This window comes from Protomyctophum parallelum (assembly GCF_964188405.1).
Source record: "Protomyctophum parallelum genome assembly, chromosome: 8".
In the NCBI taxonomy this organism is placed as follows: Eukaryota; Metazoa; Chordata; class Actinopteri; order Myctophiformes; family Myctophidae; genus Protomyctophum; species Protomyctophum parallelum.
Genome location: NC_139703.1, coordinates 18716643 through 18734142, shown reverse-complemented (window position 1 = coordinate 18734142; position 17500 = coordinate 18716643). Strand labels below are relative to the sequence as shown.

At 45.7% G+C, this 17500-nt stretch overlaps 1 protein-coding gene across 1 annotated transcript in view; it reads right to left on the bottom strand.

Moving 5' to 3' along the window:
• LOC310862944 (kinesin-like protein KIF21B) overlaps nt 1-17500 on the bottom strand; it is a gene marked incomplete at its 3' end in the record, with an annotated part of 131202 nt that overhangs the window by 58668 nt on the left and 55034 nt on the right. The window contains 9 exon segments of the mRNA XM_083771067.1: nt 507-630; nt 4383-4667; nt 9138-9201; nt 10383-10575; nt 10907-11102; nt 12147-12262; nt 14787-14969; nt 16409-16543; nt 17227-17361. Of these exon segments, the coding sequence (XP_083627193.1) occupies nt 507-630; nt 4383-4667; nt 9138-9201; nt 10383-10575; nt 10907-11102; nt 12147-12262; nt 14787-14969; nt 16409-16543; nt 17227-17361 (1431 nt within the window).

Here is a 17500-nt window from a genome sequence, read left to right as displayed (position 1 = left end):
AACGTCTCGGGGCAGTACCTCGGTGTAGTTGATAACAGGGTCACAACGTCTCGGGGCAGTACCTCGGTGTAGTTGATAACAGGGTCACAACGTCTCGGGGCAGTACCTCGGTGTAGTTGATAACAGGGTCACAACGTCTCGGGGCAGTACCTCGGTGTAGTTGATAACAGGGTCACAACGTCTCTGGGCAGTACCTCGGTGTAATTGATAACAGGGCCACAACGTCTCGGGGCAGTACCTCGGTGTAGTTGATAACAGGGTCACAACGTCTCGGGGCAGTACCTCGGTGTAGTTGATAACAGGGTCACAACGTCTCGGGGCAGTACCTCGGTGTAGTTGATAACAGGGTCACAACGTCTCGGGGCAGTACCTCGGTGTAGTTGATAACAGGGTCACACAACGTCTCGGGGCAGTACCTCGGTGTAGTTGATAACAGGGTCACACAACGTCTCGGGGCAGTACCTCTGTGTAATTGATAACAGGGCCACAACGTCTCGGGGCAGTACCTCGGTGTAGTTGTCGTCCGAATCGACCTCCCCGTTCTGCCCGGCCACCTCGCCGTTGCTCTCCCCGTTCTCGTGAGAGTGTTGTAGCTTCACGCGTTTCTTCAAGCCCTTCTCCATCTCTGGACTGGAAACACAACACACACGCACACGCACACGCACACGCACGCACACACACACACACACACACACTTACACTTAACATCTTTATTTGCATTCACATTATGGGTAAAATGCTGTACTGCAGCTATTTACAACCAGGTAGTGTATAAGTTAAAGGTATATTCAGTGATTTCACTCAAAAAACCTTAGGTTTCGTTTTTGGCTGGGACCTAAGCCTTTCATCCAATCAGGATAGAGAGCCAAAAACGAAACCTAAGGTTTTTTGACCCCCAGGGGTTAACTGGGGACAGGGAGGAACTCCTTATATGGCCAGCACACTCTATAGTAGAGAGGATTATCACAACAAAACAAAAAAATAAGTGATATTTGAATTAAGTGAAATCACTGAATATACCTTTAAATTGAATTGTTGTAATTTCAAAAGGGTTTATTGGGGCACCTAAGGTGTAAGATCTCATTCTTCTGCCCTTTGTTTCAGTGCACACATGTAAAAGCATTGGTGTAAAACTACATAGCCTATATCCATTGAAAACTCAGTTAGCCTATAGTTACTTTTTAGATTGTATTATTACAAAACATACACTAAACAAATTCAGTCCTATATTTCTTTACTTTAACTCAAGTAAAACAACATGTACTTTCCCACACCTAAGTGTCCACTCAACTGTCATTGACAGCTAACCTAGTGGGGGAGTGGTTAGTGAGTGGGGGAGTGATTATGCAAGACATTAGGGGTGTGGACAAGTATCTATTGTCACACCCATTCCAGATGTGCTAAAATTTCAGGGAAACTTTGCAGGGCAAATTCTCTACTTTGGGGTATCTGTTTTAACAAGTTTTAGACAATTATTGCCCAATTTCATTGAATGATACATCATATGAAAGCTTACATTCTGTACTAATAATCTGTAATCTGTAAAAATCGAGTTGAGGCACTTTTTGCTGGAGTTGGTCACATTTTACAAGTCTTGAACACAAACAATAGTGGATGCGCAAACTTGAAAAAAACTCTACAACAAGTGCTTCAGGATACAGATCACGGGTACAGAAAAGCATTGCCTTCTCCATATATGGAGACTGCCAATTATCGCAGACACTGAACAGAATTTTGCCGATGCCTGATCAGCTCTCGGCTTATTGGGCATGCCTGCAATCTGCAGGCCCCTCACCACTGATTTGTGGACATTACCGACGCTTCCAAATATGGACACAAGTAGTTTACATCTGTAGCCAAGCTGTATAATAGCATCCTTAAGACGCTGGAACTTAAGCACCTTGGTAAGGAATGCCTCTTCCAGACTGTGGTCAAATGACACACACACACACACACACACACACACACACACACACACACACACACACACACACACACACACACACACACACACACACACACACACACACACACACACACACACACACACACACACACACACACACACACACACACACACACACACAGAGCACATCGGGAGCACTTTGAGCCGGGATTCAAACCGCCGACCCACGGACCATTGGACTACCTGCTCTACCTCCTGAGCCACCGTCACACTATGAACCAGGAAACGTCGCGCCGTGTCGATTTCATTCATAAAAATAAAAAATATGATTTTTAATTCTGGATTAAATTATATTAACTAAACCCACGCGCAAGCGCACACGCACACGCACACACTCAAGAGAACAAGTGCCTCATCAGTCTGTCAGCCCCTGTCTGGCCCATTAAAGTTGTGTGTGTGTGTGTGTCTTACACAACCCGCTGACCAAGTCAATTACAAGTGTTTGTGAGGTCCATGCCAGCACACACACACACACACACACACACACACACACACACACACACACACACACACACACACACACACACACACACACACACACACACACACACACACACACACACACACACACACACACACACACACACACACACACACACACACACACACCTGCTGGATGCGGTCCAGGTCTCCTCAGACACCTCCCTGCCCCTAAGGCTCTAATCCACTCGTGTTATTCCTTTTAATCGAGTGGGAAGAAGCAGTGCACGAGGCAGTAGAGGTGGGTGTGTGTGTGTGTGTTTTGTGTGTGTGTGTGTGTGTGTGTGTGTGTGTGTGTGTGCGCTGCGGCGGTGTCAAGGGCTACACACACCGTCTGCGAACGCCGCGCGTCAAAACAGCCGCCTCCGTTATTTTCAATGAACCTATCGCACACCTGGCGGCGTCTGACGCGCGTTCGTTCACGCCTTCGCCTGACGCTCCGATACGCCACCGTTCTATTTTCCAGGCGTTGCCCAGCGCGGCAACGCCTGTGCCACGTCGCTGCGCACCCCGGTGTGTGATGGGCTTCAGAGGGGACAGTCGTAGAGGCACAGGGCCCGGTCCTCTCCTCTCAGAGGGGACAGTCGTAGAGGCACAGGGCCCGGTCCTCTCCTCTCAGAGGGGACAGTCGTAGAGGCACAGGGCCCGGTCCTCTCCTCTCAGAGGGGACAGTCGTGGACGAACAGGGCCCGGTCCTGGTCCTGGCCAGGTACCGCCCACAGGGACTGTACGCCACGGCCAGGACGAAGCCCCGCCCTCCTCCTCCTCTCACTTTCCCTCCTCCTCCTCCTCCTCCTCTCACTTTCCCTCCTCCTCCTTCTCCTCCCCCCCCCCTCCCCCTCCTCCTGATTTAGGTCAGTGCATGTTAATTGAATGCATGTCAATGCGTATTCTCACAAACCGCGAATACTTACACTAGTAAACTTGACCGTTCACTCTGTACCTCTTTGCCGAAAATAGACAATCTGCTATTTTTGGCTAAAGTTCTGCCCAGAATAGGGATGCTAGGGTTCAAGTTCTACTCAGAATAGGGATGCTAGGGTTCAAGTTCTGCTCAGAATAGGGATGCTAGGGTTCAAGTTCTGCTCAGAATAGGGATGCTAGGGTTCAAGTTCTGCTCAGAATAGGGATGCTAGGGTTCAAGTTCTGCTCAGAATAGGGATGCTAGGGTTCAAGTTCATGTGAAAAAAAAGAAAACCCCATCACACAAAGATCTACGGCCCTGCAGTAACTCTGATAACCCCCTTAAGAGGCCCCGGACCCCGTGTTGAAGACCCCCTAAATGACCGCTCCCTCCATTGGCTCCCGGTCGCTGCCCCTAAAATGCTATTTCTAAAACGGGTAGTCCCAATACTTCATTCTGATTGGCTGGTTACCGTCACGTGACCGGTGTAAATTTCACCGATAACCCACTCCTTCAATCACTTTGTATCATCCTGCAGCCTTGTAGCTGAACTGGGGAAAGGGGAGCGCTTGATTGATTTACAAACACATGCCGTGCGGGGGCGTCTAAGCACCGCCCGGCTCATATGACTGTGAATGTGTGGCTCCAGGCAGCCCCGTAAAGACAACAAGCGCTATTCTCCCGTCACATAGCCTACTTGCCGAGCACAACAAGGAAGTGATGTGGCTCGCTCTGGTGGCGCAAAGCGTAGCTACTTTTGTGAATGTAATAGTTTTATTAGGTTAATATTGCTATATGTTTGTAACCGTTTTAGAAAAGCAATAAGCCACTCGAGGCCCCAGCTTACCGGGTATTTTACACTGGCTGGGAGGGTAGAAGACCCTCCGCTGCGCGTCGGGTCTGCCTACGCCCCCAGCCAGTGTAAAATACCCGCTAACCTGAGACCTCTCGTGGCTTATTGCTTAAATCTCTCCTACCTCCTCCTCTGTATCCTCTCTTTCTATCCTACCTCCTCCTCTCCTTGTCTCCTACCTCCTCCTCTGCCTCCTCTCCTTCTTCTTCAGCCTCTCGATGTCCATCTTGGCTCGGCGTATCACGTCCGTCATCTCCGCCTCCATGGATCCCCGGGGGGCGGAGTCAGAGAGGGAGGGGGAGGAGCCATGCAGGGGGTGGCCGCCGGGGGCGGGGCTAAGAGCCGCCGTCACGGCCGAGGCGGCGGAGACCGAGACAGAGGAGGTGAACGGGGAGCGAGAGGAGAGCCGGGACAGCTGGCGACGCAGAGACTCGTTCATGGCTTCGCTCTCCAGGAGCTTTGACCTGAAGGAGGAGCAGATGAGCGATGGTTAGACAGTAACCAGTGTTGTTTTTGGCATCAAGTTTCTATTTTAGTTTTAGTCATAGTCTCCTGAATAGTTTTCACTTAGTTTTAGTCACATTTTAGTCACCTGGAATGTCTTAGTGTTTTAGTCGACTAAATGTCATAAGATTTTAGTCGACTAAATCTACAGGTGATTTAGTCGACTAAAATGTATTTTGGCGGGCCTTGTTGCCGTCATAATGACATAATGACAACGCGTCGCAGCGTGACGCGTTGTGAGCTTGTAGATCAGCTATTGTCAGCATGCAACCAAGTGTAAAATGACTTATACTGGATCTCTTGTCCACTAGTCCCTTCCTAACATTTTAGTCTAGTTTTTATTTGTTGACGAAATTGTCAGTATATTTAGTCTTAGTTTTAGTCATCGTAGCTTAGTTTTAATTTAGGTTCCATTTAGTTTTCTTCAGTGGAAAAGGTAGTCGACGAACATTTTTCGTCTTAGTTTTAGTCGACGAAAACAACACTGATACAGTGACCAGTGTATACTCTCTAGGAGGAGATGACCGATGGTTAGACAGTGACCAGTATGTACTCTCTAGGAGGAGATGACTGATGGTTAGACAGTGACCAGTATGTGCTCTATAGGAGGAGATGACTGATGGTTAGACAGTGACCAGTATGTGCTCTCTAGGAGGAGATGACTGATGGTTAGACAGTGACCAGTGTACTCTCTAGGAGGAGATGGACGATGGTTAGACAGTGACCAGTATGTGCTCTCTAGGAGGAGATGACTGATGGTTAGACAGTGACCAGTGTACTCTCTAGGAGGAGATGACTGATGGTTAGACAGTGACCAGTGTACTCTCTAGGAGGAGATGACCGATGGTTAGACAGTGACCAGTATGTACTCTCTAGGAGGAGATGACTGATGGTTAGACAGTGACCAGTATGTACTCTCTAGGAGGAGATGACCGATGGTTAGACAGTGACCAGTATGTGCTCTCTAGGAGGAGATGACTGATGGTTAGACAGTGACCAGTGTATACTCTCTAGGAGGAGATGACTGATGGTTAGACAGTGACCAGTGTATACTCTCTAGGAGGAGATGACTGATGGTTAGACAGTGACCAGTATGTACTCTCTAGGAGGAGATGACCGATGGTTAGACAGTGACCAGTATGTACTCTCTAGGAGGAGATGACTGATGGTTAGACAGTGACCAGTGTACTCTCTAGGAGGAGATGACCGATGGTTAGACAGTGACCAGTATGTACTCTCTAGGAGGAGATGACTGATGGTTAGACAGTGACCAGTATGTACTCTCTAGGAGGAGATGACCGATGGTTAGACAGTGACCAATATGTGCTCTCTAGGAGGAGATGACTGATGGTTAGACAGTGACCAGTGTACTCTCTAGGAGGAGATGACTGATGGTTAGACAGTGACCAGTATGTGCTCTCTAGGAGGAGATGACTGATGGTTAGACAGTGACCAGTATGTACTCTCTAGGAGGAGATGACCGATGGTTAGACAGTGACCAGTGTGTACTCTCTAGGAGGAGATGACTGATGGTTAGACAGTGACCAGTGTGTACTCTCTAGGAGGAGATGACTGATGGTTAGACAGTGACCAGTATGTACTCTCTAGGAGGAGATGACTGATGGTTAGACAGTGACCAGTGTACTCTCTAGGAGGAGATGACTGATGGTTAGACAGTGACCAGTGTACTCTCTAGGAGGAGATGACTGATGGTTAGACAGTGACCAGTATGTGCTCTCTAGGAGGAGATGACCGATGGTTAGACAGTGACCAGTGTACTCTCTAGGAGTCACTGTACTCCTAGAGAGTCACACACACATTCATACACCGATTGCGGCAGAAACCATGCAAGGCACCAACCAGCACATCGGGAGCAATATGGGGTTCAGTGTCTCAATCAATCAATCAATCTTTATTTATATAGAACGTATAAAAACAACCAAAGTTGACCAAAGTGCTTCACAACAAAAGACAACAATAAACAAATTCAAATACTATACAGTGCCTAAAAAGGTTAAAATCAGTTCATCAGTCTTGCCCAAGGACATCAGTCTTGCCCAAGGACACACAAAAAAATATAAACAATATCAAGGGCACGTGGAAAATATTAAATAATTTGATTAGGAAGAGAACTAATAATAACTATGTAGATTACTTTATGGAGAATGAAATGACCATTTCTAATATGAATAAGGTGGCTAATGGCTTTAATAACTTTTTTGTGAATGTAGGACCAAATTTGGCAAAAGAAATAAACCCTCCACAAGGGGGTGTGGATGTGGAACATAATGTAATAGATAGAAACCCAGCTACAATTTTCTTAACAAGTACAGATAAAAATGAAATCATAGACATAGTTAATAAGTTCAAAAATAAAATCTCCTATGACTGCAATGACATAGACATGACACTCATAAAAAGAGTTATAACTGCTATTGCAGAGCCATTAACATATATATGTAATCTATCATTTGTGACTGGTTCTTTTCCTAACCAAATGAAAATAGCAAAGGTAATTCCCATTTACAAAGCAGGAGACAAACATCTTTACACTAACTACAGGCCAGTGTCCTTGTTGCCACAATTTTCAAAAATTCTTGAAAAACTATTTGACGCAAGGCTAGGTGGCTTCCTTGAAAAACACCAGTTACTGACAGACAGTCAATATGGTTTTCGAGCAAAACGATCCACATCGATGGCACTTATTGATTTAATAGAGGAACTAACAACTTCAGTTGATAATAACAATTATGCAGTGGGGGTGTTCATAGACTTAAAGAAAGCTTTTGACACAATAGATCATGATATTATGCTGAAAAAGATGGAGAGATATGGTGTTAGAGGGGTAGGTTTAAACTGGTTAAAAAGTTACATCACTAATAGACAACAGTATGTGCAGATGGGTGAGTATAAATCAAACTGTTCACATATCACGTGCGGAGTGCCGCAGGGCTCAATACTAGGACCGAAATTATTCATATTATATATTAATGATATATGTAAGACATCCAGTATCATGAAATTTGTTATCTTTGCCGATGACACCAATATATTTTGCTCTGGAAAAGACATTCAGCAGCTGCTGGAGGTGGTAAAAACTGAATTGGACAAATTAAAGGTATGGTTTGATCAAAATAAATTATCACTTAATCTGAAAAAAACTAAATATATGGTCTTTGGCAAACAAAAAACACTGATGAACACAAACATTGAGGTCAAAATTGATAATATCATACTAGAAAGAGTTTTTGATAATCTGTTTTTAGGAGTAATAATAGATCATAAGTTCTCTTGGAAACCCCACATTAATTATATCCGGTCTAAATTAGCGAGAAATATTGGTGTCATGGGAAAAACAAGAAATGTCCTTGAGTCTAAATCACTATACACTCTCTATTGCACCCTTATAACACCATATCTCACCTACTGTGTGGAAGTGTGGGGTAACACTTACAAAAGCAACCTTCAGCCAATATATTTACTGCAGAAAAAAGCAATAAGAATAGTAAATAAAGTAAATTACTATGAACATACAAATCCACTGTTTCTAAATTCACAAACACTAAAGTTTTTTGATTTAGTTGATTTTAAAACAGCACAATTATTATTTAAAGCAAGACATAATCTGCTTCCTGGAAATATCCAAAAAAGGTTTAGGGATAGGGATGGGAGGTATGAGCTGAGAGGGGAACTAAACTTCAAACAAATAAGTGTTGAATCAACCTTAAAGAGCATGTGTGTTTCTGTCCATGGGGTTAAGCTGTGGAATAGCTTGTCTGAGACAATTAAGCAAAGCAACAACCTTAAACAATTTAAAAAGAGGCTCAAACAGGAATTATTGCATGGATATAACCTGGAATGAGTAGGGAGCTGAGCTATGTTTATGCCATGTAGAGTTGGACTTAGTATAACATTTGGCTTTGTCTGTTTTTTGGTCTTTTTTTTTTCCTTTTGGTTTGTTTAATTTTCTATTCTTCTTTTTTTTTCCTTTGTCTTTCTCGTTGTCTGTTTTTATTTTTCTGTTTTTGCTTTTGGTTTGTTTAATTTTCTATTCTTCTATAAATGTCATTTGTTTTTTGTTTTTTTGTGTTGATTGTTATGCATGTCTTCAACAGTATGTTGGAGCACGTTGAGATAAGGATAGGCACTTATAAGCTTTAAGCTTCTGCCTATGCCCTTTTGATCACAAAAGAAAAAGTAAACTGTTTTTGTGTAATGTCTCCCTCTGAAAGATCGAAATAAACTATTCATTCATTCATTCATTCATTCATTCACACTTGGGCAAGACTGACATGTAGACATGTAGACATGTAGCCAGGAGGAGGATCCGGGATTCGAACCGCCGACCCACGGATCATTGGACGACCTGCTCTACCTCCTGAGACAGTCGCCCTGGGTAAATAAAGGATTTAAAAAAAGGAAACACTCGCCTGAGTTCCTCGACCTCGCGGATGTAGTTCTGGATCAGAGCTCCGATCTCCTCGTTGCCTTCACCTGGCGGGGTCAAAGGTCAAAGGTGACAAGACAGACAGACACGGAGAGAAAGACATGGATGCTCCGATTGGTCTAGAGGATAGAACATTCTATACAGCACATTGATTGGTAAAAAAAAAATCATTCATTAGAATCAGGGTTGTCCTTAGTATATCATCAATATTATATCCATATCATGATAATATACATGGATATTGTCTGTGATTTTGGATAATCGTACTATTGTGAAATGGTGTTCTATAAAAATCACACTTGTGTGACGTGAGGGGCGCTAATATATTAACCATTTTAGGCCTGACATCGAAATTAAAAAAAACGTTCGCTCTGAAAGAATATATATTCAAAGATTTGTGTCGCATTTTTACGATTAAAAAAAAATAGCAGACCTATTTTTCAATAGCTAAAGCGTTTTAAAGTCTAACTCCTGCTGATTAGGTGACAGACCGGGGCAGACCAAGCACCACGTCCCACTGGGAGGAGACCCCGGGGCAGACCAAGGACCACGTCCCACTGGGAGGAGACCCCGGGGCAGACCAAGGATCACGTCCCACTGGGAGGAGACCCCGGGGCAGACCAAGGACCACGTCCCACTGGGAGGAGACCCCGGGGCAGACCAAGGACCACGTCCCACTGGGAGGAGACCCCGGGGCAGACCAAGGACCACGTCCCACTGGGAGGAGACCCCGGGGCAGACCAAGGATCACGTCCCACTGGGAGGAGACCCTCCAACTACGACCAAGGCGTAGTTGGAGGAAACACATCGACTCACTGGCCTTGGAACGTCTCGGGATCCCCCAGGAGGAAGTCACTAATGTTGCTCTGGAGAGGGAAGTCTGGAGCACTCTGGTGGAGCTGTTGCCCCCGCGACCAGACTACGGATAAGCGGTTGAAGATGGATGGATGGATGGAAGTACAACATCCAACATCTCAGCCAATAAGGGACAACCCCTACACACCTTTAAACGTGCGAAGCAGTAATTAGCGCTCCGTGGCGGCGACATCATACAGTGGTGTCTCCTTCGTCTGTACCAGGCTGACTTCTATAGGTTTTGAAAGGTACCTCTCGTGTGAAAGGTACCTCTGGAAGCCACACCTCTGACGGGTGGGGTTTAGTCTTAAGGGGTGTGTTTTTTTCACCCACTGTGTAATACAATAAATGGACAGTAGGTGGCAGTAATTACCTGACTTGGCGAGCAGCGCTCCGACCTCGTTGGCCAGCAGGTGCGTGAGGCGCACGTTGAGGTGGTCGATGGTCTCCTGCATGGCCTTGACGCGGTGGCGTAGCGTGTCGCTGTCGCGCAGCAGCATGGCGTTCTCCGTGTACAGGTCGCTGTAGCCCTGCTGGCCGTCCTCACCGCACGCCACGCGCTTCCCCTACACGCACACACACACACACACACACGACTTTTACTTTTGAAGAGCAGCTTAACTGGCACAGAATCCAGCGAGTAATTTCAGTTATAGAGGGGTGGGAGTTTATAAGTCTTTACTTCTTCTCACTCCTTTTCGGATGATTTCTTTATTTTTTTTTATTTTTCCTTTTATTTCTTCTTGCTATTTTTTAACTATTTACTCACTCTACCCCTGAGCCACCCCTTCGTTTTAGTCAACGTTTTTCTTAGTTTTAGTCGACAAAATCAACACTGCGACTGAGAAGTAAGAACCTGCGTTGCGCGGCGGCACGCGGCAGCGCCACTCGACTCACCGCCTTGTACTCCATCAGCTCCATCTGCAGGCGGGCGATCTCGGCCCGCAGGGCGCTGATCTGCTGGCTGGTCTTGTCCTGGTTCACCACCACCTTGTTCTTGATGTTGCGGGCGCGGTTGGCGTACTTCAGCGTGCTCAGAGTCTCCATGAAGTCACGGTCGGACGGGCTGACACAGGCGATCATCACCGTTTGACTGGAGGGGAGGGGAGAGGAGAGGAGAGGAGAGGAGAGGAGGGGAGGGGAGGGGAGGGGAGGGGAGGGGAGGGGAGGGGAGAGGAGAGGAGAGGAGAGGAGAGGAGAGGAGAGGAGAGGAGAGGAGAGGAGAGGAGAGGAGAGGAGAGGAGAGGAGAGGAGAGGAGAGGAGAGGAGAGGAGAGGAGAGGAGAGGAGAGGAGAGGAGAGGAGAGGAGAGGAGAGGAGAGGAGAGGAGAGGAGAGGAGAGGAGATTTATAGGTTGTAGAATGGGGCGCCAGCTGGCCTAGCGGTCCAGGCACATCATGCCACATAATAGGCATAATGTACAAAAAATGTTCAGTGATAATTTAAGACGATAACTTAACTTCAAAGTACACTGTGTTAAAGGGATTGTGACATAAAAAGAAGGTTTTGGAATTGTTCTTATTTTTTTTAGGTTTTCTAAGCTCAATTGCACCCAAAAAACATGAACTTTTAACATTCAGTAGATTTTCTGTGATCTGGGGTTTTCTGGCTCAAACAGGTGCTCTGATTTTCCTGCTGTTTGTGATGTAAGATCCTGCAAATCCCATATATGTCAATGGGATTTGCCATCAGATGTCACTGTTTTCACTGTGTTGCCTGTTTTCATTGTAGCTCAAAAGGCTTCCAAACCCCAAAGAAAACTTCAGACCACAGAAAATCCACTGAATGTTCAAAGTTCAGGTTTTTTGGGTGTAATTGAGGTCATAAAACCTAAAAGAAAAACGAAAACGAAAAATAAATGAAAAGTAATGTCATAAATCCTTTAAATTAAAATCGAAGAGTATGTGCATCTCAGTTTGTGGAGTTCAATTGTGGAACGGTCTAAGTAAGGAGGTGCAACTCTTAACAGCCCTAACATTAACCACTTTAGGAGGCCATATAAAATGATTATATTTAGGAGGTACTTAGACGAGGAGGGGCGGTGTGTGTGTGGTGTGTGTGTGTGTGTGTGTGTGTGTGTGTGTGTGTGTGTGTGTGTGTGTGTGTGTGTGTGTGTGTGTGTGTGTGTGTGTGTGTACCTGTTGCCTCCCAGTGAGTCCTGTAGAAGGCGGGTGAGTTTGGAGTCTCTGTACGGGACGTGTCCTCCTTTCTTGGCCTGGTCCCCCAAAGCACTGATCACGTTCCCCAGGGCCAGCTACACACACAGCACACACACACAGGCACACACACAGGCACACACACACACACACACACACACACACACACACACACACACACACACAGTACTTGTGAGGACATACACATTTTAAGACCGTGATTTTATGAATGCAATGATTACATTATTTTTGTCATTTATAACCGTTAACCTATAAAAGCAACAATACCCTTAATAAATATTCTGTGCTGGTTGTGTTAGTATAGTTGGATTATGAGATGACCGCCCACGTTTCTCCGGTCAAAGAGAGGGTTGTGACACCAAGGTATACATTTAGCAAGGCAGGTTTATTTCTCCATGAAAGCGTGGTTTCTTGGTCAAGGACACACGGCTGCAGAGAAGTGAGGGGCCGTAGGTTTACTCAGTGAGAGCTGCAGGTTCTGCATGGCATGTTACCTTTTTTCACGGACAAAAACTAAATAGAAACTAAATGAAAACTAAGCTATGATGACTAAAACTAGACTAAATATACTGACAATTTCGTCAAGAAATAAAAAGTAGACTAAAATGGACTAGTAGACAAGAGATCCAGTATAAGTGAATTTACACTTGGTTGCATGCTGAAAATAGTCGATCTACAAGCCCACACGTTGTGAGCTTGTAGATCGGCTATTTTCAAGTGTAAAATCTGTCATTTCGACGGCATCAAGGCCCGTCAAAATACATTTTAGTCGACTAAATCAACTGTAGATTTAGTCGACTAAAATTGCGTGACATTTAGTCGACTAAAACTAGACTAACACTAAGACATTCCAGGTGACTAAAATGTGACTAAAACGAAATGAAAACTATTCAAAAGACTATGACTAAAACTAAAATCAAAATGTGCTGCCAAAAACAACACTGGTGTGTGAAGGCTGTGAGGAGTGTGGGGTGAGTGAGGTCTTATATAGGGGCACAGCTAAACTGTGATTGGTCATTGAGTTGAGTGGTGGTGTGATTGTGGATGCAGGGAATGGGGAATGTCCACCAGAGGGTGCCATTCAGACAGCATGCAGATCATTCACAACACCCTTTTCTTTTGCTATTTATTAATGATTAAAAATGTACATTGCCCCTTTTCTGCAATGAAAAAGGACTGTGGATGATAATAATAAGGGGTTTAGGGACAAGGGGTTTAGGGATAAGGGGTTTAGGGACAAGGGGTTTAGGGATAAGGGGTTTAGAGAGAGAGATACGTTTAGGGATAAGGGGTTTAGAGAGAGAGATAAGTTTAGGGATAAGGGGTTTAGAGAGAGATAAGTTTAGGGATAAGGGGTTTAGAGAGAGATAAGTTTAGGGATAAGGGGTTTAGAGAGAGAGATAAGTTTAGGGATAAGGGGTTTAGGGATAAGGGGTTTAGGGATAAGGGGTTTAGAGAGAGAGATAAGTTTAGGGATAAGGGGTTTAGAGAGAGAGATAAGTTTAGGGATAAGGGGTTTAGAGAGAGAGATAAGTTTAGGGATAAGGGGTTTAGAGAGAGATACGTTTAGGGATAAGGGGTTTAGAGAGATATAAGTTTAGGGATAAGGGGTTTAGAGAGAGAGATAAGTTTAGGGATAAGGGGTTTAGAGAGAGATAAGTTTAGGGATAAGGGGTTTAGAGAGATAAGTTTAGGGATAAGGGGTTTAGAGAGAGATATAAGTTTAGGGATAAGGGGTTTAGAGAGATATACGTTTAGGGATAAGGGGTTTAGAGAGAGAGATTAGTTTAGGGATAAGGGGTTTAGAGAGAGATAAGTTTAGGGATAAGGGGTTTAGAGAGATATACATTTAGGGATAAGGGGTTTAGAGAGAGATATAAGTTTAGGGTTTAGGGGTTTAGAGAGATATACGTTTAGGGGTAAGGGGTTTAGAGAGAGATACAAGTTTAGGGATAAGGGGTTTAGAGATAAGTTTAGGGATAAGGGGTTTAGAGAGATAGATACGTTTAGGGATAAGGGGTTTAGAGAGATAAGTTTAGGGATAAGGGGTTTAGAGAGATAAGTTTAGGGATAAGGGGTTTAGAGAGAGATAAGTTTAGGGATAAGGGGTTTAGAGAGAGATATAAGTTTAGGGATAAGGGGTTTAGAGAGATATACGTTTAGGGATAAGGGGTTTAGAGAGAGATATAAGTTTAGGGTTTAGGGCTTTAGAGAGATATACGTTTAGGGGTAAGGGGTTTAGAGAGAGATATAAGTTTAGGGATAAGGGGTTTAGAGAGATAAGTTTAGGGATAAGGGGTAGAGATATAAGTTCAGGGATAAGGGGTTTAGAGAGATAGATAAGTTTAGGGATAAGGGGTTTAGAGAGATAAGTTTAGGGATAAGGGGTTTAGAGAGAGATATAAGTTTAGGGATAAGGGGTTTAGAGAGATATACGTTTAGGGATAAGGGGTTTAGAGAGAGATATAAGTTTAGGGTTTAGAGAGAGAGATAAGTTTAGGCATAAGGGGTTTAGGGATAAGGGGTTTAGGGATAAGGGGTTTAGGGATAAGGGGTTTGGCGGTGAGGGCCAATGGAGCCCTCTAGTGGTTTTTTCCTCACCAGTCCACAGTTGATGGAGATGCCCTCCCGGGCCCTCTCCCCCGTGGCGCCGGTCCGTTTCAGCCTCTCGGACCCGGCCAGGTCCACGAAGTGGAACTTGGCCATCAGGGTCTCGTACTCTGGCTGGGCGATGGAGGAGGAGGAGTCTATCACCACCTCGCCATTCTCTGACCCTCCGTTCTCCTACAGAGACCAGAGAGAGAGAGAGAGAGAGAGAGACATTTTATTTAGTCCATCGCTCCAGGGCCGGATCTACCATATGGGCACTTTGGGCACGTGCCAGGGGCCCTTGGGCACCAGGGGCCCCTCCGAAAAAAGAAAACATTTTTTTGTTTTTTTTCACAGAAAATGCCCCTGCTAATCCGAATTAAATAAATGGTGTCTAAAAAGATTAGTGTTTTATTGTTGCATTTGTTGGTGAGAAGGGCAGCTGAAAAGTGCAAATTGTGTGTGTAAAGCAGCAACAATGCGCTAGATTGGCTGTCACTCTGGGGGGGGGGGGGGGGTAGGCGACCGGAAATAGGCCAATATAACGGCATAAAACCGCCCCAAAACGGCTCCAAAAAACAGCAAACACTTTGCGCGCGGGTGAAGGGGGGGGCCCTTCGAGCTTCAGTGCCCAGGGGCCCTCAGGTGTTAATCCGGCCCTACATCGCTCTCTCCCTCCCTCTCCCAAGCCGCAGATAGCAGATATACAAGCTCATATAGCGCGGCACTCTGTGCTTGTAGATCGGCTATTATTTTGAAAAATCGTGTAAAATGTGGCACAATCTTTGAATATACACACACACACACACACACACACACACACACACACACACACACACACACACACACACACACACACACACACATATATACAGTATATTCTTTCAGAGCAAACAATATCAAATATTTGCTTCCTGCAGCAACATATTTTCAGATGGGGGTGCTGGCTTTTTTGTGTGATGTATATTCCCATGCTTTTTGTTCTTGCTTAATGTAAGTCGCTCTGGATTAAGAGCGTCTGCTAAATGCCTAAATTGTAATTGTAAAAGGTAATTGTTGGCACACCCTCACCTGACAGAGGTGATGGTGAAGATGGCCCTACTCACCAGAGGAGACTGCTGACACACCCTCATCTGACAGAGGTGATGGTGAAGATGGCCCTACTCACCAGAGGAGACTGCTGACACACCCTCATCTGACAGAGGTGATGGTGAAGATGGCCCTACTCACCAGAGGAGACTGCTGACACACCCTCACCTGACAAAGGTGATGGTGAAGATGGCCCTACTCACCAGAGGAGACTGCTGACACACCCTCACCTGACAGAGGTGATGGTGAAGGTGGCCCTACTCACCAGAGGAGACTGCTGACACACCCTCACCTGACAGAGGTGGATGGATGGTGTAGATGGAACCTATACTCACCAGAGGAGACTGCTGGCACACCCTCATCTGACAGAGGTGGATGGATGGTGTAGATGGAACCTATACTCACCAGAGGAGACTGCTGGCACACCCTCACCTGACAGAGGTGGATGGATGGTGTAGATGGAACCTATACTCACCAGAGGAGACTGCTGACACACCCTCATCTGACAGAGGTGGGTGGATGGTGTAGATGGAACCTATACTCACCAGAGGAGACTGCTGACACACCCTCATCTGACAGAGGTGGATGGTGAAGATGGCGTGCGAGCGGGAGCTCTGGGCGTTCATCTGCGTGCTGGCGGTGGTGCGCGACAGAGCGCCCATCTTCAGACACTGTAACAGCTGCGAGAGAGAGAGAGAGAGAGAGAGAGAGAGACACGGCGGGTTAGGCCCTTTTTGAAACCAGCTCCTCGCCACCCACCCTACACACTTCCACTCGGTTTGAGCGTAGATATATAATTGACCCATTCTGAACGGGAACCCATTTTGGTGTTATCATGTTATGCTTTAGCTATTGAAATATAGCAGATAGCAGATCTACAAGCTCATAGCGCGCCACCGAGTGGCGCGCTACGAGCTTGTAGGTCTGCTATTTTTGAAAAATCGAAGAACGACTGACATTTTTAGAATCTGATCTCAGGTCAGAATGGGTTAATCAGACCAGTGTGTGTCCAGTGGAAACCTCGTATGAATCTGATCTCAGGTCAGAATGGGTTAATCAGACCAGTGTGTGTCCAGTGGAAACCTCGTATGAATCTGATCTCAGGTCAGAATGGGATAATAGAGACGGTGATGTCTCTATTATTTATATATCTATGCTATATCTATCTATTTGACCCCCCCCAATCCAACCCATTGATGCTGAGTGTCAAGCAGGGAGGCGTTGGGTCCCATTTTTACAGTCTTCGGTATGACCCGGTCGGGGATCGAACCCCCGACCTCCCAGTATCAGGGCGGACACTCTAACCACAAGGCCACTGACTGCTCGCACGCACACGAACACTGACACACGCACGCACACACACCTCGTCCTCGTCTTGCACCAGTCTGCAGGTCACCCCCGTGGTGTAGATTCCTCCGCTGGCGTCCTCGTGGATCTTAATGGTGGACTTCCTGCTGCCGGCTCCGTCGAACAGGTCCAGGATGTCCTCGTTGTACAACTATAGGAACCAGAGACGAGGACAGACATGAGAGACATGGTCTAGTCTATAGGAACCAGAGACGAGGACAGACATGAGAGACATGGTCTAGTCTATAGGAACCAGAGACGAGGACAGACATGAGAGACATGGTCTAGTC